General features: G+C 49.7%; 2 protein-coding genes across 4 annotated transcripts in view; both read left to right on the top strand.

The window, feature by feature from the left end:
- Positions 1-1,381: 1,381 nt before the first annotated feature.
- Positions 1,382-23,462, top strand: LOC149332537 (cytochrome P450 2U1-like). 2 transcript variants are annotated; one of them, XM_089558133.1, is made up of 7 exons: positions 1,382-1,618; positions 2,747-3,120; positions 5,777-6,296; positions 7,736-7,935; positions 10,995-11,261; positions 21,750-21,926; positions 23,203-23,462. In XM_089558133.1, the coding sequence occupies exons 2-7, from the start codon at positions 2,784-2,786 to the stop codon at positions 23,403-23,405; spliced, it is 1,704 nt and encodes a 567-aa protein (XP_089414259.1). In that variant the 5' UTR covers positions 1,382-1,618; positions 2,747-2,783; the 3' UTR covers positions 23,406-23,462. The 2 variants fall into 2 exon arrangements, with proteins under 2 accessions (XP_089414259.1, XP_089414260.1); XM_089558134.1 differs by lacking the exon at positions 1,382-1,618 and adding an exon at positions 1,800-2,116.
- Positions 23,463-24,140: 678 nt separating this feature from the next.
- The window catches only part of kst (spectrin beta chain, non-erythrocytic 5 kst), a 328,959-nt gene continuing 326,353 nt past the window's right edge, over positions 24,141-26,746 (top strand). Inside the window, exon 1 of one of the 2 annotated variants that reach the window (XM_089558125.1) lies at positions 24,141-24,626. The gene's annotated coding sequence lies outside the window, so the exon portion shown is untranslated. The remainder of the gene's footprint in view (positions 24,627-26,746) is intronic. The other variant, XM_089558130.1, reaches the window with a different exon arrangement.

Raw genomic sequence — 26,746 nt, 5'->3', positions numbered from 1 at the left:
TAGCTTTACGCAAACACGTACTCCCAGCTTAGCCTTCTACAATGAATACATCTGTTGTTGTACCCAGATAAATGTCCATTTTGCGAGGAATATCCAGATATCTGTATCAAATGGTGTGGACGTGCCAAATGAATTGGGAACTGAAAATTATAAAGGATTCTATAAAGGAGTCGTCGGAGGGGATGCTGGCCGCAGCTCAGGCCTGGAGGATCAGAAAGCACTCGTCCAGCGGGCGACATAAGCAGCCGTCTCCAATGGAGTCCTGGACCAAGGATTTCACTCACAATTTCTTGATCCGTAATAAAGTTTCATTCATTCATTCATTCATTCATTCACACGTGGTGTTCGGGCTGCGGTGTTTGAGTGAACTATATACTAATCTATAGTCACATGGCTAGGCTTACCACAGTTGTAGCGAAAAAGGTTCACACAGACCAGCTCCAAACAGCGCTGTGTCAAATGCGATCGCGTTTATTGCCGGAAAAATTCCACCGAAGAATTACAATTTCGCCCAGCATTCTCTGCAACTATTCGCCGATGAAAGCGTAAAAGATTGCAGTTTATGATTCTCAGGGTCATTTGTCTCGCATGCCGCACTAAGTAGAGGCCGCTAAGCACCCAAACGCGTTGATTTATAACCACGTCTCGCGTACCACGGCCGGCTCGCGCGCGCGCCATGGCCTCTTCTATTTCCAAACTTTCCAGCCACTTCCGACGGTCGCGACTGTTCGCCGACGCACCGAGGTGCGCTCGGCTGACGCCTTTTTGCATCTTTCTGCCGCCTCGCCGTTGCTTCTCCATCTTCGAAGCCGCCTGTGGCGCGCATGCCTCTAAGTCCGGAAGGACCTGGTCCTCAGGTCTGGAAGTCTGCCAGCAGACCGCCGCTACACTACGCGTCCCCGGGAGCCAAACAGAAACACGAACTCGTTTGCGGCCGCGGCTTAGAGCCCTGACAGCTGCCCTACCCTCCTCTCCCAGCGCGCGCGCCCCCTGTTCACGGTGAAAAAATAGCAGAGCTATGCGCGAAGCGTGAGTGAGGTTCTAACCCCTGCCACAAACCGACCACAAGCACGGACGTCACCCGACGGTGCCCGACAGGAGTTTAGTACTCATACATCAGTTGCTACACTACGGTTCAACAACCACATAGAAGTCTGAAGCCGTGTTTAGAAATTAACAGACTTAGCTGCCATCTATGAACGGCAACTTGCAACAACACTGCCAAATTTTGCGTAAGTTTAAAAGTTTTAAGTGTAGCTTTTAATTACTAGATGGCGCTACAACCTAGACTTTACAGATTGTTGGACCAATTGGCGGTGTAGATTTTGTACGCGCTGTCAAGGAAAGAAGCTTGGCGAACTGGTAAGTTCAAAAAGCAGTGACGACGCCGACGCCGTCGCTGTGGCAGCGTGCCTCGCCTTCAAGCTCGCACCGCGGTCCGGGAGGCTCGTTCTTTTTTTGCGTGCGTGCGGGCAGGGCCGCAAGTTTGGAGCGCGGCGTGCTGCTGTTGCTGCTGCCGCGAGTTTGAGACGACCGCTGTCGCACGGTTGTTGGGAGCCAGACTGATACGCCTCTCGATGCGAGCCCGAGACGTCGTCAGCTCGGCGCGACTTCTCAGGTCAGTGAAGATTGAGGATGCCGCTACGTCTAGTCTGATTGTGCGCGATTCGAACGTCCGCGGCCGACGTCAGTACGTATGAATAGTAGATCATGATGTAAAAAATAGCGCACAGGGAACACACGGGACGGAAAGTAAACGACGCAGACAAGCTTTGCTGTATGAATAGTAGTTCGGCGCCAAGTCGGCGTTGACAACGGACGCCGAGGGTCAGCCTTCGCACTCAGTTCAGCCCGGTGACGTGTCTTTTCTATAAAAAAACGAGGCGCCGGAGCAAGGATTCCTGGCGTCACGAGTTGTTGAGATTGCTCACTCGCGGAAATTGCAATTGCCAGTGCCGGATCCTTCTAAAACTGTTAGTAAGAGTGCTGACGGGAGGCAGAAGGGGTTAGACATGAGTCGCTGCGTCGCCGGCTCCGTGACAGTAAAAAGGTGATCCGTACGGTGCGTGCCGAGTTTTGACTCCCTTACTGCGTTTGCGACCGAAGTGGATTACAGGTGAGAGATTGTTTTGCTTTCTTTGCAATTTTGTGGGCATTTCAGACCTCAAAAAAACGTGGTATATTGTGGCGAGCCGGGCGTCGTCATTCGCACGAGATGCCAATTCAACCTGCTGTTTGGTCCCATCATAGAGCTCGATGTCATCGCCCACGTGTCGGGATAGATAGTTCAGGCATAAGTGCACGCGGAATGCCACTGCTTTTGCGTATATCTCTGCTGTTTTCAGTTCTGAGGAAGTGCTTGTATATGTATTAATGTCGTGATACTGAACTCCGTTACGTTGCTTATCTGGAATTTCACTTAGGTATACCGAATACAGATAGCTCATTCTAACTGACGAAAACAATGGCTGTTACTTTTGAATCACTGGGAGCTTAGGTAGAGCTTAGGTTCACAGGACTCTTTTCCGGCGATCCTAGTCTGCCGTTTTTAGTTTCTGGTGCCTTACTTCGACATCACCTGCTATCGTCATTAGGCACACAAGTCTTTGTTCCGGATGCGAGTGTACGCGACGGTCGACTGTTGCGTTTTTAGCTCTATCAGATAAGTTTATAGCCTTACCGGCACTTTTTTCGCTCAGCCGTGTAAAAATGGAAAGCTTTTGATAAGCCATGTCTTTCTGTTCAGGTTACCCCGGTAACGCGCGGCGCAAGAGTGGTCCCCGATGTGGCTACTCCTGGTAGCCGCCTCGGGCGTAGCCTTGCTCGTGTTCCGCTGGCTCCTGGACAGATCTCGTCAGCCGAGGCGCGGCGACGCGGATTTGCCACCGGGACCGCAGGGGCTACCCCTAATCGGCTACTCATTGGGCCTTAAACCTCTCGAACAGTTGGATGCGCTGGCCGAAGAGTATGGCCCCGTGTTCATGTTCCGCCTCTTGGGGAAGGACTACGTGCACCTGGGATCTTACTCGGCCATTCGCGAAGCCTACGTCAAACTCGGAGATTGCTTCGTTGGACGGCCGCGGGACTCCACCGCGATGGGCTTCCTCCTCGACCACCAAGGTACGTCGTGAGTAATTCTTAAAAAAGTACAGACAACAAATTTTTAATTTCATGTTTTCTTTTTTTTAATGGTGCATAAGACATTGGAATGCATGTACCGTCACGTGGCATTCGCCTACGGCCGATAAATAATTTGTGTTGTAATATCTTCTTCTGTCATGCTGTTTCGATTACGGTTCCATCAAGCGAACGATGACTGACACGTAAGGTGGGTCTAGGTCACGTAAGGCATAAACTGCGATATGGCCGCTGATACGTCATCTATTGTCATTCCGGCTTTGCAGCAGGCTTAAATGAAAATACTGCATCAGCGATTATATTGCTCTTTTTTAAATCTCTTTGTGACGTAAACCCAACTTTCATCTCACAGCCATTCGGTTGAGAAAAGAAATTCAGGTATAAATTATTTAGCAGTCTTAGGAGAATATCGAGGGGTGATTCATGTATACTAACATTTAAGCATAATTACAAAAAGAAGAATACACGCAAGCTAAAAATTTGGAGTCTATTCTCCTTTCTGACTTAGTAGAACGTTAAGTTGGGCGAGTTGGTATAGGTTCATGGTTGAAAAACAGCGCACAAAAGACTAGACACAAGAGTAAAGGCGACGACAGGACAAGCGCTGATAGAAATATGACTTATTAGAACGTTAAGTTGGGCGAGTTAGTATAGGTTCATGGTTGAAAAACAGCGCACAAAAGACTAGACACAAGAGTAAAGGCGACGACAGGGCAAGCGCTGATAGAAATATGACTTAGTAGAACGTTAAGTTGGGCGAGTTGGTATAGGTTCATGGTTGATTCTGATTCGTTCCTTCGTTTGACAAGCAAAGGGTGCAGGGGCCATGAATCCTAATCTCCTTTGGTGAATTTGAACGAATGGTGCGATACGACATTCAATTAAATTCAATTCAATGTTTATTTTCCAACTCTAGGTTGGGGGGCACCTCGGCGAAACAGCAGTTTCTCACTGCTTGAGAGTGCCGAGGGCCCTTGCATACATCAGCAGGCGACAGTTTTAGCAGGAAGCTGCTTTACATGGAACATATCACAGGCATAAACACAGGCATAAACACAGGAATAAACACAGGTATAAACGCAATATAAACGCAGTATAAACGCAGGTATAAACACAGGTACAAAGAATAGATATGTGGTTACCGAAATAACAGTGCAATCTCATGGTATTACCAGAGGGGTACAATCAAAGCATCAAAAGGATAGTTTCAACGTTTCACGAAATATTCGCGAACTTGTCTCCGACTAAAAGTAGTGAAATCAGCACGCAGTGTTTCATGTTTATTCAGCACAAAGGGAACCTGGTATGTAAGTGATTGCAGTAAGTATCCCGTGCGACGATGCGGTAGAAACCACATGTCTGAAGCACGGTTTCGGGGATCACTTCTTTGACTAGTTAAGCAAGAAGAAGCGGTTAAAAATGCTTTAAAATCTTCACTTGAAAAGAACAACGAGTAGACTAAGCGGAATTCAAAGACAGTCATCACATTGATAATGCCAAAATCTGTAAATAACTGGCCGGTTGCATGTAGTCGTGGGAAATTGCCAATGCAGCGCAAAGCTTTCTTTTGCAAACGATGAAGAATGCACAGATTCTTAAGGCTCGTTGTAGCCCACACAAGTGTACAGTAATTAATTCCAGAATCAAAAAGAGCGTGATAAACTTGGAGTTTGGCTTTCACTGGTACGAGCTGCCGGCATCGTGATATTGCGCCTGCTGCTGCTGATAGGTGTTTTGATAATGATTCGATATGACTAATCCATGTCATATCAGCGGAGAAGGTTACACCCAATATTTTAAGTTTATCAACTATTGTTATCACTTCAGGACCAAGTACAAGAGGGTGGTTTATATCCACATGTTTATTTCTGGCTTTGAACAGTACACCGTTAGTTTTAGTTGTATTGATTTTTAGTCCATTAAGATTGGACCAATCCCAAATTTTCAGCAATTCAGATTGAGTTTCCGCTAGAACTGCACTAATGTTTGCCAGAAACATGACGTGCGCGCCATGACGTCGGGTTCGTGATACTCTGGCTGAATTCAAGAGGAGGAAATGTACATGTGCGCGCCATGTAACACCGAAGACCTGTGGGGCCTGCTAACGTAGAAGAGTGGATTATCTGGCAAGGGGAGGGGGGGGGGGGGGGGGGGGGCATTGAGACAGGGCAATTTGCTCGCCTATGGAAGTACAGGACTGTTTGGTATTGAAAGTTGCGAAACTTTCCATAGGGCCCATGTACCAAAAAAAAAATGGCGGTCCGAGTGTCCGAAATTCGGGTGTTTACATATTGTCGCGACGCCTGCGGCTAATAATGTAAACTGGGTTCAAGTTGAAAACTTCGAGATTGTTGAATGTTGATAAACGCACAAACTTAGAGAAACAAAATCAGCAAAGCAGATGCATAAAAAAATTCATAGATATAACAGTCAGGTAAATAAAATAAGAGTAAAAGAAGAGAAAAAATGCTCTTCGAAGATAATGGCGACATGTGGCGACAGCTTTTATCGGCCACTTTATCGGCCATGGCGCCACCATCCGTAAGCACCCGGATGCGATCTAAGAACTTTGAAGAATTGTCTTTGTCCTGCAGTGAACATAACCTGGCTGATCATGATGATGATCATATGTGTTTAGGAATCTCGGAGAGCGAGGGCCACGAGTGGACGGAGCACCGGCGCTTCGTGTTACACACGTTGCGCGACTTCTGCTTCGGTAAGCTGAGCGTGCTCGATCGGGTCCAGGAGGCAGCCTACCGGCTCGTCGAACGAGTGGCCGCACAGGGAGGCCAGCCCTTCGATCCAGAGCCGCTGATCTTTGAGGCCGTGGTCGCCACCATGGCGGGTCTCCTGTTCGACGTCGACTACGACGAGGATGCCAGCGACGACGACGACGACGTGTGCCTCAAGGAAGACGTTGTCATCGAGGACAACCATGTCGCCGCCGGCGACAAGAGTCAGGAGAAAGATGGCGGCGAACCGCCGTCTCCGCAGACGGACGAAACTCCGCCGGCAGCAGACGACGCGAGGAAAGCAGACGACGACGCAAATACCAAGGAGGAGGTTGAAGAGGAAAGAGATTTGGCCCGTCTGGTGCGCCTTGTAGCGAGGGTGACGCCGCTGCTCAACAACGACGTCTTGCCGCAGCTCTGGACGTGGTGAGTGAACGATGGTTGAAGGCGCGTGCGCGCTTGTATAGTCGTGATAGATGAGCGGACGCTTGCCAGCTTTTGTGTTCGTTGTGCCTTTCGCTTAGTTTTGCTCATCCACGTGGCTGATGTTTAGCGGAACCGGAAGTTCAAAGCCCTGGAGGAGGGGTTAAGAACTTATGATTACAGTCGTGCTATAGAGTAGTGTTGGGTGCTATCTGCCGCGCCACAGGTATATGGATTCAGCGCTTTCAGAACACAGGGACCTGGTTCCGTAGTTACTATTCTGCTGTTCTTCGTTGCGTTTGCCCAGTTCTTTCTGCACGATTTTAACTTTTTTTTTCGTGTAGCTAATCGTACAGATAACGGGAATAGATTTTTACATGGGATTTAAGTTCTAAGTGATGTCCCGCACGTGCCAAATGCAGCGGTATCTTGATACCTCGCCTGATGTTCGCTCCAAAACTATTGAAAATTTAAACATTCGGCGTCTCTGGAGACGACGAAAATTTAGAGCCTTTTTGTGTGCCAAGCAGTGGTCCCAGAAATCCCAGATGACGTCAGCGTGGTATCAAAGAGAAATTAAATTTTCTTGCTGAGGAAATCGCGCTAGGTGGTACAGAAAGACGCGAACACAGCCATGGAGTCGGTTTTTGCAAAAAACAAAAATTTGATGCAGTTGCCTTCAGGGTCCCTTTAATGTAACCCATCGGTCATTGAACCGATGACAAAGAGTCATGTGCGTTACGGTGACGTCATTTCGTACAAACCACTAACGTCACATCTCTATGAGTGGTTGTCTGGCTATAACAGTTTCCGCTAATAAAATGAAATCAAGTTCCAAGGGAGTCTTCAGCTCCGCCTTAAGTGTTTTATTTTATTATTATTTTTATTATTTACCACAAGACACACAAGGTTCCCTTTAACCAAGTCGAACGACCGTTCCTGATTGGTTGAGGGGTAGCATGCCCGGTTTACGACCTTATACGAGTGCAGCTCTACCATTTTTTTTTCTTTTCAGCGCAATTGCTTTACTTTCTTCAAAGACACTACGTAATGGTGATTGAATGACGTCACGACTGTGTAGACCAATGAGGAATTTCGTATTGACGTCATCACTGTCGTACTTTGTCATCGCTTTGGGGTGTTTGAATTACCCTTTCTTGGGATGGCGTTGCGCACACGAACAAACATTCACAGGAAAGAGCAGAAGACTCTTTCTGTCTTCTGCTCTTTCCTGTGTATGTTTGTTCGTGTGCGCAACGCCATCCCAAGACAGCTATGCACCAACTCGCCCAGCAAGAAGTTCTTCTACATTACTTGAATTACCCGCATTCGGCGATGTGGTTCTAACGTCACGAGCCTCTGGACCAGTGGGGAGCTATCGTCCCGCAGACACCAGGTTTCGCGTCGAACGGTTCTAAAGCGTTAAAACCGGTTCTACGCAGCGCCTCGCCCGTGGAGCTCAGTCCGGGCTTCTCGGAGCTTCAGCGGGTCAAGCGCGAGCTGGACGACTTCCTGGAGAGGCAGATCGCCGAGCACGAGCCCAGCCTGGACGAGTCTCGCCTCAGGGACTACATGGACGTCTACCTGGACGAGCGCCGAAGGGCCATGGAGGAAGGGACGCTGCACAAGAGCACATTCACGAGTACGCCTCACTTTTCGCGCTGCCTTGACGAGGAGTTGTTATGCCTGGGCTGTAGAGCGTTCTACACTCTAAACAGAAAGGAGTAAAAAGGGAGTTAAGTTGTCCTCTCCCATATACTCCCATATAGGTGTATCCGTGTTTCGCGTGTATAGTCGGATACAAGTATAGAAAACAGCGGCTTTTCCTCGTCATAGGAGCCACTTCCAGCCAATGGCGTCGGCCTGTTCTCATGAACCTGCTTGCGTGAGTAGCGGGACTATGCAGGGAGGGAACTATCCCTCACAATGCAGAGAGGGGACTATTCCCTTCCACCTATCGCTCCCTGCATTGTCGCATTGGAAGGTTGATGAGGATTAGCCGACGCCATTGGCGTGAAGGGGCTCCTATGACAGGAAAAAGCCGCTTTTTTCTGGACTTTTATCCCTGTCAGCAGACCTTCCTTCTCCTTACGGGCCTGTCGACTGGTTCCAACTGAGCTGCTATCACTGTCGCGTGCAGGCACAGATGGGAGTTGATAGATACATATGCAAAAGAAAATATCGAGGCGCGCGTCGCAGCAACCAAGTCTGCCTAAGCGATGACGCCACCTGCTGCATCAACGGATTCCCGCCCAATACCTCACTGTCATCTGGCATCCCGGTAGTAAAAGCTTATGCGTAAGCGACTTGTTCATGAATTGTTAGCTTGCAATTAGTGCGCCATGAACAGCAGCAGGAGAGCTGTAGAGAAAAATTTGGGGCCTTCTTTGGCCTACTCCCAATTATTCCAAAGGGATCCCCCAAATTTTGGAAATAGACCCACCCTAGGAAATGGATTAAGAGGATTAGTGGAGATTAGTGGGCGGCTTAAGGTGGAACTGTCGGTTGGATTAGTATGATAATCCCATGGAAGGCACTCTAGCCGTCAGATTTTCAAATTTGGCGGCGCTGATGATGTCACGACCCTCTCGACCAATCAGGGAATTTCGTTACGCACAAACCGGATTAAAAGCAGTGAGATGAAAAATGAGAGATGAAAGCAGGAGGTGAAAAAATATTTGGTTCTCCCGCTCGGTAGCTGTGCGCTCTGACCACTGAGCCACCGCGGCGGGCTAGTGAGATAAAAAATAGCGAAAGCTCTGTTCTGTTTCTTCGCAAGTCTAGCTACTCGCTGCTCCTCGGTTTCAGCGGCTCGTTTAGCTCGCGACCTCTGCAGTACCATAGCCTCAAGTATAAAGGAGGCTATGGCAGTACACATTCTCGGATGATCGAACGCGTCTGGACGGCGACGCCGAAGAGTTGACCCACTCGGTCCGGCGCGCGCCTCATACATCGCGAAACTGAAGCAGAAACCGCCGACGTGGCAACGTTTGAATCCTCTCCTAGTCACGTGATTATCACAACGGCGAAGCCGGCTAGCGCGCGCAGCTGCGTCTCTCCCAGCCTGCCCTCTCCTAATCACTCGGTCACAGCGGCGGAGCCGGCGAACGCGCGCAGGTGCGCCTTGCTTGGCGAATGACGTGGTTTGACAAACGCGCATCAAGATTGACCTTGGGAGACATGCAGTAATAGAACTTCCGCTCTAAAAGGGAAGCTTGACGCGGCTGTGTGGGCTCAGTGATTTGCCTTTGGGCGAGCCAAAATGCGCCTGTTGCTCGCGTTTAGAAATCCAGGCGATCTAATTATTCCGCAGCCTTTAACTAAGCCTCGTCTCTCCTTCCCTTTACTCGCGCCAACACTTCGTTCACGACGGTGTTCATGTGCCAATCACAATTACTGCGCCTTTCATTTACTCAGCATCTGCATTTTTGGGAGAGTAGGCGTTAGGAGAGCATTGCAATGGTACAACTCACGTGTCCATCCTCAACAGCGAAGCGGCTGTCTGTTTCCCTTCTTCCTAATCGGCTCCTCCTCTTCGAAGTCAGGACCGGTCAAAAATTTGCTGTCGTTTTCATAGCCTTTCCCAAACCAAAACTAGTGAAATGCTTAGGGTGATAAAAGACGTGAGCTCTTTGCCGTGCACAGTATGAATTTTTCGCTCAGTATAGTGCTTCTAGATGCAGAGTGCTATGACTTACCTCCAAAAATTGCGGACACCAGGGCTACCAATAGCGTTCACATATACGAGAGGATTGCAGCGAGGCGTTCAGCCTCGTCGGCGGTCGCGGTGTCATTTCCCCATTTGGAATGGCTGTTGTCCTATTGTTTTGTTCTGCGGCGTCTGTAATTTGAAGGCTTTGTGTTCCATTTGAAAAGTGGTGTAGAGGAAACGCTGGTCTATACCGAGCCGGAGTACCCGGGTTGGAAGCCGACCGCGGCGGCCGCGTTTCGACGGAGGCAGAACACAAGAGGCGCCCGTGTGCTGTGCGATGTCAGAGCACGTTAAATATCCCCAGGTGGTCGAAATTATTCCGGAGGCCCTCCACTAAAGCTCCTATTTCTGTCTCTCTTCTTTCACTCCTACCTTCCTCCCTTGCCTTACGGCGCGGTTCAGGTGTGCACCGAGATATGTGAGACAGATCGGCTACATGTGGACGCTTGACCCCGCCGCGGTGGTTCAGATGGTTACGTCGCTCGGCTGCTGACTCGAAAGACGCGGGTTCGATCCCGGCCGTGGTAGCAGAATATCGATGAAGGTGAAATTCCAGAAGCCCGTGTGCTGTGCGATGTCAGTGCACGTTAAAGAACCCCAGGTGGTCGAAATGTCCGGAGTTCTTCACTACGGCGTCCCTCATAGCCTGAGTTGCTTTGGGACGTTAAACCCAAATAAACCAAATCTTCTTTCACTCCCACCTTCCTCCCTTCCCTTACGGCGCGGTTCAGGTGTCCACGGAGAAATGCGAGACAGATCGGCTACATGCGGACACTTGTTTTTCACCATACCTGCCACAGTTGTGGTCGTAGGTTTTGGATCTTCTACCCTCGGAATGACGGTGTATATCGTTTGCTCGTGTTCAATTGATGCCAAACCCACGCCGCTCTCTCCGTGTCTCGGGTGTCGCTTGAAGGGCACCACTTGTCTCCTTCTCCATTCATGGAAGCGAGTGACTGATCCCCCGTGGGTTGCATGCGCATGTGCAGTCCACCGGCTCAAGACCATCTGCGTGGACCTGCTGGTGTCGGGCACCGCGAGCAGCGTGGCTCAGCTGTCCTGGGCGCTCAAGCTGTTGGCGCGTCACCCGCACTGCCAGCGCCGCTGCCAGGAGGAGATGGACGCCGTGCTGGGCTGCGCCGACCAGCTGGGCTCGGTGTTCAGCAAGGACAACCTGCCCTTCACCGAGGCCTGCCTGCTGGAGTGCGCCCGCTTCGCCAGCGTCCACACGGTGGCAGCGCCCAGGACCAACCTCGGTGAGCCCCGTACGGCTGTTCACGCGCGGATTATAGATTATTGACACGACAGCGTCACAGGCCACGTTGACCAGAAAATCCGGTGTCGGCGTTGTCGGCGTGGGCGTTGTGAGCGGAAAATCACGAGCATGGCTCTGGCAGGTGGTCCCAGAAAGCAACCTATCCTTACAAACATTTTTTTCAGACAGCATATATAGGCCCCGCCGCGGTGGCTCAGTGGTTACGGCGCTCGGCTGCTGACCCGAAAGACGCGGGTTCGATACCGGCCGCGGCGGCTGAATTTCGATGAAGGCGAAATTCCAGAGGCCCGTGTACTGTGCGATGTCAGTAAAGAACCCCAGGTGGTCGAAATTTCCGGAGCCCTTCACTACGGCGTCCCTCATAGCCTGAGTTGCTTTGGGACGTTAAACCCCAATAAACCATAAACCAGACAGCATATAGAATGTCCATTGTCTTCTGTCTATCGGGTCCATAGACTATCTATAGACAAATCCTAGAGAACAGTCTATAGACAATCTATAGATTTATGGCCATACAGTTTTAGTAGACCCTCGTCTATAGACAGTCTATAGACTATGAATAGAAAAAATAAATATCTATAGAAAGGCAATATGGTTTATCTGTAGACCATCTTTATAAGGGTAGGAGGTAAGGAGGTAGGCGGCCCCCAGGCCGCGTGATCTTGCGGCGTCATCACAACCTGCCCACCGGATAGTGAGCGAACTGCTCACCGTAGCAGGTGGCAGTTAATGAATGATTCTTCGCTCGACAAGAGCAACCTGGGTCGCGCAAGGCCCACCACTGAGAGCACCTGCCATCGCAGGGCAGTGACGCATCTCTTAAGCGCTGCACCGCTGTGCCAGGAGGGGTATGAGGACTCCGTGGGATCTATGAATGTAAAGTAGAGAATGACCTTCCGCATATATGGGACTTGACCCATTGCGCTATCGCGTCATACCCTTAGGGCGGAGCTTAAGTGTCCCCTACAATTTTTTGTCTTTTCCTGTAGAGCTTTATACAGGTTTCCTGAATTGCAAGCTGAAATCAAGACGAAACGGGGATCAACAGGGCATGCAACACGAAGAGGAGATAACCGATGGTCGGTGAAATGTTTAGGGGAATCCCCTAAGGTGAAGTAGATTTGTAATAAGGAATTACTCATTGACATCCACCCAAGCGCAGCCATACCGCTACAAAGGAAAGCTATACAGCTTTCTCAGAAACTTCGCAGTTAAAAAAAAATTTGTCCTGGTCCGGGGTTCGTACCCCGGGACCACCGCTTCACCGGAGCAGTCGCTCTACCAATTGAGCTGACCGGGGCGGCAAGCTTATGGTAAAGGGCGAGAGCGAATTGATCAATAACTCGAAATGGGAACAGTTTTGGTCAACACTGTTATTGGACCAACACTGTGACCAACACTGTGTTGGTCAACACTTCGAGTTATTGATCAATTCTCTCTCGCCCTACCATAGCTTGCCGTCCCGCTTAGCTCAATGGCAATAAAGACAAAAAGTCCCGGTTAGCTCAATTGGTAGAGCGACTGCTCCGGTGAAGCGGTGGTCCCGGGTTCGAACCCCGGACCTGGACAAATTTTTCTTTAACTGCGATGTTTCTGAGAAAGCTGTGCAGCTTTCCTTTGTAGCCGTATGGCTGCGCTTGGGTGGATGTCAATGAGTAATTACTCCCTTATTGAAGTTAACCGATGGTTCTTTAGGGTGACAGAGTAGACGTCAAGAGAAGGGCAATATATTCCGGGGATAGGGCGGCCGCGGCTGGCGCAGGTCAGGGTTAACTAGAGATTAGTGGCAGTGGCTTTTGGCCTTCAGCGCACGTAGTTAGTCTGCTGCTGCTGATGATGATGATGGAGGAACGTGGAATGGCGTTGGGCCACTCGGTTTCCTTGTTAACAGTACAGTGCAGAGCTCGGAGACGTCTGGTGGACAAGGCGCTGTTTGTACGGTCTGGCTCTCTGTCCTCCGGAGAGAAATGGTATAGCGGAGTCATTTGGACAATTTTGAGGACAATATTTCGTAAGAAACAATTTAAGCCCGCCACACGTCACGGTATCACAGGAGAAGCACGTTATGCGCTGCGCTGCTGAAGAGCACGTGGTCGCGGGCAGTCTCGGTGAGCAGCGTTGGGCCAACGTTGGCCCTCGATATACTGGAAGGAAGGAGAGCAAGGGTGTGGCCTTTGGCCATGACCATGGGCAGGGTATCTAATGCGAAGGCAACGGACTGGATTCCGAGAGAAGGCAGGCGTAGCCGGGGGCGGCGGAAAGTTAGATGGGCGGAAAGTAGCCGCTGTTGCCACAGGACCGTGTTTAAGTGGTAAGATATGGGAGAGGCCTTAGCCCTGATGTGGGGCATATTGTCACATTGTAGGGACGGCAGTCCAGCGGTCAGGAAGACAGCAACAAAACTTGCAAACGAAGCTCTTTATTTGGGCTGACTTGCGCCCGCAAAAGAAGTGAACCACTCGGCGGCGGCGCAATCAACAAACGTGCTCGTCAGTCGTCGAACTACGAATAACCGCCGCCTGCGGCGCAAGGAAACTTCGAGATAACAGGTCAAGATCATCTACAGTAATCTGGATCAACTTAGATTAAATTCTTCATGGCTGTGACCAATCGAGATTAGTCAGGTCGCTTCTCGCGTCACGAACAAAAATGATAGCACCCCTATCCTGCGCGGCCTTGAGCGCGAACGAACGGCCACTACAGTGATACTGTAGTGTCAGGTTGATGATGATGATGATGGCCTCTAGCGGGAACTGCGTTGGGAGTGGCATTTGTGTTCCTGCCTGGAGCCTCTTCTCTCCGTGACTCAGCGCCTGTTTTCTTTCGTCTATAAGGGTGTGCCGAAACGGGGCTCTCTAGTAACAGCCTTTCTTTTTTGTTTATTTTTAGACACTAATTTGCGTATTTTCTCGTTCTTTTAGCGGACGAGTGTTGAAATGTCCTTTGCAGTGAGGGCCGGGCTCGCTGTTCTCTCGTTGTAAAGGAATAAGGCTACTGTTGCTTTTTTTCGGTGAAAGCGAAGGTCGTGGCGCCCGCTTGAGCCCGGCCGTGACAGCTTTCAAGGGAGTGGAATCCTCCCCACGAACGGAGAAGGCATTTTGCAATGTGCCGTATTCTGTGTGCCAACTAATAGCTGTGTCCTCCCCAGCACGCGAAAACTCATCATTGCGACATTAGGATGACGCTGCCAGACTGTACTTCTCGCTCTTCTCGGTAGTCGGCAGCACTGGGAAGTAAGAAAGGAGGATGCACTGTTGAAGTAGTTCTCGCACCGCACGACAGGAGGCAGTAGTGGAATATGAATAAGGGGATTGGATCCTGAGATGGGAAATGGGTAAATACATTGTTCTTCAATTTCTGATAAAGGAGTAATTACTCAATGGCGTCCACCCAAGCGTAACCATACTGCAACAAAGGAAAGTTATACAGCTTCCACAGAAACTTCGGGTTTGGTTTGGTTTGGTTTATGGGGTTTAACGTCCCAAAGCGACTAAGGCTATGAGATACGCCGCAGTGGAGGGCTCCGGAGATTTCGACCACGTAAGAAAGAGGAGGATAAACTTTATGTCCGCCGACAAAAATAGCAGACGGTGTGGGGTTATAGCCCCATCAAGTGGCCATGAGCCCGTGGCGTTCGGCGACTACTAGGGCTCTTGTCACAACCCGGATCTGTGTGTCAGAGTAGGAAACTGAACAATGCGGCCTCCCTCTGGTCTGGATTCGAGAGCTGCAAGCCCCGAGGGGGGGAGTCCTTAGGGCAAGCCCAGAGTATGTGGAACAGAGTGGCATGGTGGCCACATAGTTTACAGGTAGACCCCAGGGTATATGCGGGCATATATTGCGGGGTTGGGGAATGTGTTCGTTAACTGGTCCGGAGTTCGATCCCTGGACCACCACTTCACCGGAGCAGTCGCTCTACCGACTTGAGCTAACTTAGAGGGCTAGCGTATGGTAGGGCGAGAGAGAATTAAAATTCGTCCTGGTTCTGGGGTTCGAACCCTGAACCAAGGCGAATTTCGCTTTAACTGCAAAGTTTCTGAGTAAGCTGTATAGCCTTCCTTCATAGCCGTAAGGTTGCGCTCGGGTGGATGCCAATGAGTAATTACTCCCTTATTACAAACCTACTTCACCTTGGGAGTTTCCCCTAAAAAATATTTGTTCTTCAATTTCTGCTCAACACCATCGCAAATAGACACTATTCAGACACAACCACGTGTGGAGTTTTCAGAACCGCCGCTACGGAATCGCAATCACTTATATTGCTGCTGCAGCTATCGATATGAGTACCTCGCTTCGGGATAGGCGGAAGCCGAAAAATCTATAAGCATGTTTTCAGAAAACTTCAGGAAGTTTTAGCCGAAGAACACCGCTTCCTAGCGGAGTAAAATTGGGTGAAGTTGCAGCTATACTCCGTGTTTGTCCGAACGAAGTAAGATGGTGGTTTCTGCTTCGCCGAGTTGACGGAGTAATAGTAGTAGAGGACGGGAGTTTAATTGGCGCGTAAGCGTTTCAAAACTCCCAATTGAGTTAATTTTTGCTGCATATCGTGCACTCGCTCGCATGTGTGCACACCGGAACGAGGATTCTCGGGCCCGACGTTTATACTATATCTTCAACTCGTTAGCGCTCGAACTCGGCTGGTTAAGCTGGAACGTGCCACGAATGTACCAGCGGCACAGGCTAACACGGAAGTGAACACCGCGCCAAGAAAAACTGGCCTTGATAAAGCGAAGTATGGGGTTAACCACGACGGAACAGAGGGCAGTCCCCGCACGCGTTCTGAATCCCATCGTCTTGATTCTAAGACACATCATGCCATAGATGGGGTGTACGTGCTATGCTCTTCTTATTATGCGTTACAGTGCTTTAAAAGCAGGGAAGATAAGGCCTGTAAAAAATGGAGGGGCTTTGAAGAAGAGCAGTTGTAGTGTTGAGAGGGATAAAGCTTTTTCTTCCTTTCCTTTTAATCTGATAGCATTAGTGTCTATACATTCCACAAAAATGGCGGCGTGTGTCACGAAAGTTGCTGATTGGTCGAGAAAGGTCACGTGACCTTGTGGCGCCATCAGAACCCGCCCATCAGGGCAGGCGGAAACTGGTCCACCGGATTGTGAACAAGCTGCCCATTGTGGCATATGGGAATTACATTAATGACAGCCAGAGGGATGTCTGGAGAAAACACTCTTGTGTGTGGTACATCACCACTGCCAATTCAATCTCGTCTGCTGATTCAGCTGTGTGATCGAAGTGGACCGGTTCAGTGCAGACGAATGTCTCAGGAGCAACCCCGAAACACATAAGACATGGAAAAGAAATACTAAAGTAGCAACAACAGAAAAAAAATCAGACAGAGAAAGATTTAACAAAAGAAAGAAGGAGGGTACGTACGTCGAGTCCTGCGCGGGGAGCCTTGCGCTCCTGATTATCCATTCCGCGGCCATCCCACGCTCAGCCCTCCTCCCCGAAGACCTTGGCCGCGAAGACAATAGCTAGCTCAGCTTTTGTTTGACTTTTTCGGTACCCGCATAAACCTGCTTCGTTTCCGCGTTTGAACTTTCCCACTCTCTCTCTCTGTCTCTCTCTATCTTTCTCCGTTTGGGGCAGAGAGGCTGACGCATGCATACATTGTTCCAGCACGTGCTTCTCCCACACGCGTCCTGAATACGCGTGTCCGGTAACGCGAGGAAGGCACACTCTTCGTCTCGAGCGTTACTTTGTGTACGAAGCGGCGCCTGTGTGCGATGTGTATACACCGGCCAACGACGCAGAAAGAGGCTCTTCGGGTTTTATTGTCGACCTAGAGAAAGGCACGGCTTCGTGCTTGGAAAGACGTGACCGGGAGATCTGTTGTTCTGAGAACGTATACGTGCTTGCGTGATTGGTAATGGTGAGGCATACTAATGACAACGAGCGCTTGCGTGTTTTGTTATTTTTAATGCGATAGCGTTAGAATCCTCATCAGAAAAAAAAAATGTCCCATCGGTCATAAAATGCGCCCATTGGCTGGAGGGAAATGACGTCACTAGAACGGATAATAAGCATTGGCTGGAGGGAAGTGACGTCACCAGACCAGATAATTAGCATCGGCTGGAGGGAAGTGACGTCACTAGACCGAATAATTAGCACTGCCTGGAGTGAAGTGACGTCACCAGACCGGATAATAAGCATTGGTTGGAGGGAAGTGACGTCACCAGACCAGATAATTAGCATTGGCTGGAGGGAAGTGACGTCAGAGGACCAGATAATAAGCATTGGCTGGAGGGAAGTGACGTCACCAGACCAGCTAATTAGCATTGGCTGGAGGGAAGTGATGTCACCAGACCGGATATTTAGCATTGGCTGGTGGGAAGTGACATCACCAGGCCAGATGATTAGCATTGGCTGGAGGGAAGTGACGTCAGAAGACCAGATAATAAGCATTGGCTGGTGGGAAGTGACATCACCAGGCCAGATAATTAGCAACTGGCTGGAGGGAAGTGACGCCAGAAGACCAGATAATAAGCATTGGCTGGAGAGAAGTGACGTCACCAGACCAGATAATTATCATTGGCTGGAGGGAAGTGATGTCACCAGACCGGATATTTAGCATTGGCTGGTGGGAAGTGACATCACCAGGCCAGATGATTAGCATTGGCTGGAGGGAAGTGACGTCAGAAGACCAGATAATAAGCATTGGCTGGTGGGAAGTGACATCACCAGGCCAGATAATTAGCAACTGGCTGGAGGGAAGTGACGCCAGAAGACCAGATAATAAGCATTGGCTGGAGAGAAGTGACGTCACCAGACCAGATAATTATCATTGGCTGGAGGGAAGTGATGTCACCAGACCGGATATTTAGCATTGGCTGGTGGGAAGTGACATCACCAGGCCAGATGATTAGCATTGGCTGGAGGGAAGTGACGTCACCAGACCGGGTAGCTAGCACTGGCTGGAGGGAAGCGACGTCACCAGACAGGGTAGCTAGCATTTCCTGAGGGGAAATGACGTCAGCCGACCGGAAATGACAACTATACATCCGTGTTGCCACCTCGAGACACTTGTGGGGAACCTCTAACCACTTGCTAGATGAGCCGAAGGGATGTCTAGTTGTGTGCAGACAGCTGTGTAGGGTCCCGCAAACTCCGAATGACAAAAGATATCAGCAGCCTATAACACTATCGCATTGCCAACACATAACGTAATTAGGGGCCCAGTCAATTTTTTTTTTTCTGGATAGGTGCGAAAAAAGCGGAACAGTAAACATCGACCACTGGCATAGGATGCGTAAAGAAAGGTCCGACACAATAAACGGGGTTTTAAGCCCACAGTCTGCCAAGTGTTCCGCTCTAGGAAGGTCACTTTCGTACTAGGTGGAGGTGTGCCCCAAATAACTTGGGGTACGACGCACGGCGAAGAGGGTAGTTTGATCGAGCTAAAAAAAGAAACAAAAACAAAAGAACAAAGCTTAGGAAAGTGCGCAGCTGGTGTTAATTGCGCTCGCCTGATTCCGCGAATGGACGGCCATTACCGGAGCGTGCTTCTGAACGGTACAAAGAGGGGCTGGGGATGGAGACTACTTAGAGCGACGTGTTTAGTTCCAGGAAATGCACTTCTCCTGAGTGCTTTCAATGCGGTCGGTGAAACCTACCTCCTGTTAACTCGGGGGCGTCGGCTGCACACGGGCCGATGATTCACTGTTTTCCTGTTGTGCTGCAATCTATGTCGGATTAAGAAGAGCCACATTATAGCATCATCACTTGGTTCCTTTGTATTAATGTAGTAGCATTAGAAACGGAGCCAAAATGCATCGTCTGTCATAAAACTCGCCCAAATTGGATGGAGGGAAGTGGCCAAAAGCGGATGATTCCTATTGGCTGGGAGAAGTGACGCCACCGGAGAGGAAGTGACGTCACTTCCGGTAAGGGCATCTACAGCTGCCAATGTTATCGCATTGCCAACGCACGATGTAATTCGGTGTTCCTGTTCACCTCTTTTGTTTTTTATTGCTTTTAAGGCTTGTATCTGACAAATTACGACACTGTAACGACATAGACGCTACTTTCACTGAAAATGAAGACTATATCTGTAGGTTCCTTTTTCGCGCAAACCCCGATTGTATCCCCGATTCTTGTGCCCCTAACAAATTCCTTAATAATCGGGGGAAAAACCGATGTCTTCCAGAAAATAAATCTTTCAAATGATGTTGATTTTGCAGTTCACAAATCTGAAATCACTGCAAGAAAAATTTTGGGATATCTAGTGCTTATATATTCCAGAAAGGTGCCTTCGGTCAACTATCGGATCTTAAACCACTTTCAACGCCCCCCGGCCTGGTGCTCGGCTTCCTAGGGTTGCATTGCTTGGGAAAGGAGCCTGCGCCTTCAATGCCCTTCACTGTGGGCTTGAAGACAGGGGCAAAGCGAAAGACATGCATAGAACTTCGTCACATTTGTTCCTATACAGGGTGTTTCATGTAAGACTTTACACAATTTTTAAAAACAGGCTTTCTGAGTTAGAAGAGCGCTTTTTTCGGCATAGCATTGTCAGCGGCGTAGTATATCAGACTACAGCCAAGACGCGCCAACTTGCAGGCTGGTTAGCGAATATTGAAGAGTTAACTTTTTAACTAGTCTCGTCAGGCTCCTCAGTTACTGAGAGGCGTGTAGCCCACCGTAAATAATATCCATATCAGTTTTTAGAATTTCAAAAAAGCGGTTCCCCTCGACGCAGTGGCACATCAAATTTTGGTAACATCGCAACAAAATACATGGGCTTTCGAGAAGCTTGCAGGCAAAGCAACCTCTCCAGTGCGCTGACTCGTCGAAGTAGCCGAAATTTGTTGGGCCACAGCACCGAGGGTGACCGCATTTTCGAAATTCTGTAAAGTGATACGGACATACTTACGGTGGGCTACATGCCTCTCAATAATTAATGAGCCTGGCAGTAACAGTTCAGAAGTTACCTATTCAATATTAGTTGACCAGTCTCTAGCACGTTTTAGCTGTATTCTCATGCACTACACCGCTGACAATGCTATGCCGAAAAAAGTGCTCTTCTAACTCAATAACCTATCTTTAAGAATTGTGCAAAGTCTTAGGTGAAACACCCTGCATATAAGCTATAGGAGAGGCCAAAAAATGACCGCTACGCAATGAAACCGCGGTGTGTCAACAGCTTCCTTTGCTCGGGTCCCAGAGGCCAGGCTGCACCGCCGTTCACTTCAAAACGGTGATCACGGAGGCCCTTTTGGTGCAGACTTCACCAAGTTTGAGTCGATTGGCGGGAATATTTTCAATTGTAGTTTTCCTCAGCGACAAGTGCGTTTGTTGATGGTGAGAAAGCATAAACATAAATACAAAGAAAAATAGATAAAATCGATTTTTGCGGTGGAGATTGGGTGTAGTTTTACTCAGGTTTAACGTCCCTTTAATGGCCAGGACGTTTATTCGTATGGCAGATTTTATCACGTCCGAGTGTCATATACACAGCATATGCCGTATGCAATTCTATATTATCCGATTAACTCAAGCCTGAGGGGAAATAGGAGCGGTGCATCGACTGACGCTTTTTTTTTTTTTTTGGAGGCTCGACTTTAAAGAAAATATAGACCGAAGACAGTCGTCTCTCCCGCTGTCTTCGCTTTGCTTTATTTTCAATCCGTGCCACTAAAACAGCGCGTTGCCTTGGGGAGTGGAAAGATTGGAAGCAGCCTTGGATGAAATCACTGTTACGTACTGCTTCTCCACGCGACACTACTGTCTTGCGGTGGAGCCATCACAACTGGCGCATAGCCATCCGTCATTTTAGGGCAAGTTGTGTTCTGTATGCGCGTGTCCTTTGCTCTGTGGTTGTTCTTTGCGCAGTTCTAAAAGGAACGGGGCCCTGGTTCCCAAATAGTGCTGTCATGCAGTGAAGCCAACCTATCTGGCGTTTAGATTGCCATCGTTGCGACGCATGGCTGCTAGGCATTGCTGTTATGCGGTGAAGCCAACTCACTTGCGCTTTGTATCATCTAGTTATAGCCCCCCCCCCCCCCCCCCCCCCCCCCCCCGTCAAAAGTATACGGCCCAAGGGGTTTGCTTGGGAAGCCTGCTGCATGCCTCGTTATTCATCCTTAGCGACAGTAAAATCTCGAATGAAGAATGGCATCGCGTCCTCAATACTGCCAAACTTTGGACTGCTAGATATGCCAGGGAGCCCCGCTAAATTTCTTAGAATCAAACCCCTTGGGCTGTATACTTTTGACGGGGGCTGTACCAACTCGCCCACCAATCGATTCTTCTGAAGCCAACCCAGCTGGTGTTTTGTATGTCGGCATCATTTTGAAGTTTCTATTACCTGCAAGGCACTTCTGCCTTGCGGTGAAGTCAACCCAGCTGGTGTGGTGTTGGGCGTTCGCGTTATGCATGAGCGATGACTGAGCAAATGAATGTGCGTCCGTCCCCCCCCCCCCCCCCCCCCCCCCTCTCTTTTCCGTGGTTGGCGCAGAGGAGGCGACTGTGTGTGGCTTCCGCGTGCCTGCGGGTTGCCGAGTGCTGGCCAACCTGTGGCTGGCGCACAGGGACACCGGCTTCTGGAAGGAGCCGCACCGCTTCGACCCCGCCCGCTTCCTGGCCGAGGACGGAAGGCCTGAGAAGAAGGACGCCTTCCTGCCCTTCGGACTGGGTGCGTAGAGCACGTACTGTACATGCCACCTCCTGGCTTTCCTCTTGCAGTCCCAGGAGGTCCAGGACTGGAGTTCTTTCAGTACGCCCTTATAAAAATGGTCTATAGACAGTCTATAGACTTCTTATATACTCTATTGCCTTCCTATAGATATTTCTTTCTGTCCATTCATAGGTTGGTTGGTTTGTGGGGTTTAACGTCCCAAAGCGACTCAGGCTATGAGAGACGCCGTAGTGAAGGACTCCGGAAATTTCGACCACCTGGGGTTCTTTAACGTGCACTGACATCGCGCAGTACATGGGCCACTAGAATTTCACCTCCAAAGAAATTCAACCGCCGCGGCAGGGATCGAACCCGCGTCTTTCGGGCCAGCAGCCGAGCAACCACTGAGCCACCACGGCGGCCTGTTCATTCATAGTCTATAGACAAAAGTCTACTAAAAGTGTACGCTCATAAATCTATAGAGTGTCTGTCGACTGTCCGTAGCATTTGTGTTGCCTATAGACGGTTCTCTAGGATTTGTCTATAGAGAGTCTATAGACTTTATAGACAGATGTATATGGACAGTCTATAGAATGTCTAAAAAATTTTGTAAGGGCAGGACTGGCGCTTAACTGTGCGCAGCACGCTATGGGTCATTGCGCATTCGCGTGACACAGTTTGAATGGTGGACTGGTCTCATGAAAAGGGTGAGGAGCTGTAGGGGAAAAAAATGTGTGGAAAGTGACGTCATCAGCGCGGATAATTCTCATTGGCTGGAGGGAGGTGACGTAACCATAACGGAAGAGACGTCAGTTCCGTTAAAGGCGTCAACAGCTTTTAATATTCAATAGATGAGCCCTGTGAGCAGTTTCGCAGGTGATATGGTCGAATATCTCTATCCCTGTCGCTATCAGGGAGAAGATCCGTATCTCTGTCAGATATCCATGATAGGGGCAATGTTAAACAGGAAAAAAAAAGAGGAGTGCGAGTTTCTAGCGGGAAGTCAAGAGGAGGGCTTGTTTAAGACCACCGTGGTTAAGACATATTATTGCGTAGAACAGATAGTCAATGGTACCGATGGAGAATCGGGAGTAGCTGGGGGCAGCAGACATTTTGCTCGGGAGATAAGGGGGTCTTCTGGAATTGGCCCGCCCGAGCTGGGGGAACAAAATTTCGATATCATTAGGAGATGCCTTCGTCTTACAGTATAGGTACCCTAAATGATTATAGCGATGACCAAAGGGCCGGCGTTGAAGTCGCGTCTACAAAGTCTTACGTAATCACTGCTTTGCAGGGAAGCGCGTGTGCATCGGAGAGTCGCTGGCCAAGACGGAGATGTTCGTCTTCGTGACGGAACTGCTGAAGAGGTTCACGCTCACTGTTCCCGAAGAGTTTGCGACGCAGGACCTCAACTTCCGGCCCGCGCAGGGCACCCTGAGGTTTGCGGAGCCCTTTCATCTAGTCGCCACGCCCAAGGTTATTTCTACTTCGCTGTGAAATACTTGCGAGAAATATATCGTGTATATTCTGGTTGTCTCCGGTTCTTAAAAACAAGTGTCGTGTCCTTTCTTAATACGCATGTATTACTCTCTTTGTGCCTTTATTCTTCACTCGACAGATGTCACGTAGTGCTTCTTATTCTCGAAATTTTGGGATTTAAATGCGCACTTAGAGTCAATAAAGCACGAGCTCCACAACCGCTTGAGGCGAATCACACACTAGTAGATGGAAGTTAAATTCGAGTTTGTTTTTGTTTTTTTTTGCATTTTAGCTTGTCTTTGCAGACGGGGGTATTTTTCGTATGGTGTCCAGGTATGATTCGACTGGAATATAATGGTCCTGCCTGGCTTTGCGAGATCAACCTGGTAGTCTGTTCTTCGGAAGGTCTATGTGCTGCTGCTTTCATCGGCCTTCACTTTTGTACATTTTGACCTCTACGCATATCTCGACATCGTATACCGTCTCCTGTTAACGGAAAGGCGTGTGGTGCAGTTAATCTTATATTGCTGCCTTAAAAGCACTTTTATATGGATGAAACGAAATCCTACAAACCGTTGTTTCGACCGCAATTCAAAATACGCGGCAGCGAATACGTGTAACGTGGCGCCCCCTGCGTTACGTGGCAGAAAGCTTCATGTTAGTTGACATATTTCCCAGTGGCTGGCGCTGCGGTCGGCGGTCGCGCAAAAAGACAAAGCGAAACAAAAACTGAAAGACACCTGTAGGCAAGGCTCGAGGCGCGTTTGTAGCGGGAACACGAACACGACTTGAGCGCGAAGAGAAGCCTGGCCTTTCCGCGAACAAAACAGGCTCCGTGCGGGGCACCGGCATCCGTGCACGTCTCTCGCGTTGTTCGGCCGCGCAGGCCGGTGCTGTGGTGTCGATAGCGGGGCCCGGAGGAAAAAAAGCCGGCTCTAGCGCTGCTACGAAAGCAGAGTGCACTTTTTTTCCGTGGTGGCCGTGCATCAGAGCGGCAGTAGCCGACGACATCGTGCGACAGCGACCAAGAACGTCGGCGACGCGACGTTGGCAACCGGAGTTGGTTGCGAAAACCTCTTTGGATACGAATGACACGCGGCCACCGGTGCTGCGGTGTGGTGGTGCTTTGGTGTCTCCCTCTCGCTGAGGCTAGCTTGGCGGCTGTCTGCGAGCACCGGCCGACGCGTCGCGTCGTGAAGGTGGCGGCTGCTAGGCCTAAAAGTTCAACTTGACCGCCCGGTAAGTTTTGCGGTTTACTTTTTTGCTCCGCGTTCGAACGCTCGACGCGACGCGTGCTGCTGGTTATTTGACGTGCCTGCCCCCGACTACGAGCGCCAAGATAAGGTCGCTTGGTAGCGCGACGCGGTTGCCGCTGGTGATAAGCCGAGCAACGATCGAACGCCGGCGCGGTGGCTCCGGTTTTGACAAGTGACCATCTTGGGGAAGGGAGACGTTTCGGAACTGCTCCCGAGAAGAAGATGCTGTTAAAAGTTGGCATACCACTCTTGGGCTTGAGTTTTAACGTCGCGCTTAACTATTCTGGCTCGTGGGGCTCGCCTTGTACTGATCGCCGAAGTATTTTAGTGCTCTGATTACATCCGTCGATCCACGTTGAGAAGTAGCCGAAACGTCCTTGGTCGCCCGAAAGCGCTGTTTGAAATCGCAGGCAGTTGCAGTAGTTTAACTGGTAACACAGACTTCGCTCCAAATTCTCGTACTCGTCTGCTCACTGGCAGGACTAGTACGACTTCATCGTCCAGGAGCGTGCTCGGAGTGAAGGAATCCGTTACGATGTCATGGCATCCCACGCCGCGTTCGTGCCCCCCCTGTACGCGTGGATCGATACGGGAGGCCTGTGCTCGCGCGATGAGCTAGAGTATTTACAGATTGATCCGCGTGCTTCGATGCCGCAGTGTCAGCGGAAACGAATCGCTCTACCCCAGAGGTTGGCTGAGTGAAGTTGCCGCTTTGCTACCGATTGCTCGAAACCCCACCGTCCGGCACGGTTTTCTCACTGGTAGAATTCTGCCCACTTTTTTTTATGAAGAACGGCGGAGACGTCTTGCCGTTGAGGCGTTCGATCACCCGCATTCTTTGAGAGAACTGGTTGTGCTCGTTAAGATAAGCCGTTTTCTGTTTCGTTCTGTATGTTCCCGGGAGCTCTACAGACGGCTGTGAACGCTTTCCTCTAGTTTCGGAGAGTAGTCCGGTACGTTTAAGATGCATTGATGAGCTAGTGTACGAGGATTTTTTCTGCCTCTCGAAACAGGGAGCTTGCAGCAGTTTGTGGTTCAACGTGAAGAGCGTGGATTCTTTTGACGGGGGGATGTCCGGCGAGGCTCAGGGACACGCCCATCACTCGCGCAGAGCGGTGGAGCCGACTTCGTGTTAGCTGTTCACGAAGCGTGAAGTTCTCACCGCCGCGTCCGATTGTTATCGAGTACCCGAGGCCACACTTCTCTCGGGTGTCCATCGAATTTTGTTGCAGAAGTCTTTGTTTTATATTTACTTGCGGTTACGGAATACAAAGCTTATTGACGGTGCAACGTCACTTGGGGAAAAAATTGAGAAAAATTGGAAAAGCGGTATGTTTTATCGTGATATCGCTCATTTCAAGCGGCAGTACGTTGAGCCGTGAGCGCGCGATTGTACTTCGTTCTTCTTGCCTGGAGATAGTGGCGGTAGTGTAAATGTACGAGCGTGGTTAGCCTTACAGTGGCCTGTCTGCAATTGCTTCACCTGAGTCACTGGTTTACGCGATTATGTCTCTACCACTGTTCCATAGCGCCAGTGTCCTCGATAATCATTCGCCATGCAGTTTGGTTGCCAATAGATAGTCTGCTCTCATAAAAGGGAATAATTGCGGTTAACATCCTCTAGGCGTGGCCGCGCTTAAGAAAAGCTATCGGTTGATCAATCAATTGCTTGCCGACCTGGTCACCGTAGTTGGCAAAGCGATTATACCAGTGTAGGAATGGTTCCTGAATCGAACTTTATGAGAGAGCCTAATTCATTTTTCCATTTTTTTCTTCTAAATTTAGCAGTATGTTTTTCCTTTTAAGCGTTCAGGTGGATGTTATTTGAATGAAATCTGCTTAAGCGTGGAGGATTTTCCTGAGCTCGTTAGTCCAGCGTTAGTGTCCTCCTGCGTGGATTTAAAAAGAGCCCAGCGTTAATTTCATAGCTTAATAAGCCGCAGGAAAGCCCCATTGATTCGTGCCGAGACCGCGCGATAGCAAGCTTTGCGCGAGCTTGCACATGCATAAAACACTTGTGCAGCTGGTGATTTCCGTGACGTTTATAACACGCTATAGCAAAATGTAGGCCTTCCTTTTTATTTACGTATTTCTGCCCGGAAC

The sequence above is a fragment of the Amblyomma mixtum genome, chromosome 8, assembly GCF_055824585.1.
Source record: "Amblyomma mixtum isolate Tamu chromosome 8, ASM5582458v1, whole genome shotgun sequence".
Classification (NCBI taxonomy): domain Eukaryota; kingdom Metazoa; phylum Arthropoda; class Arachnida; order Ixodida; family Ixodidae; genus Amblyomma; species Amblyomma mixtum.
This window is presented reverse-complemented; position numbering and strand designations above follow the sequence as displayed.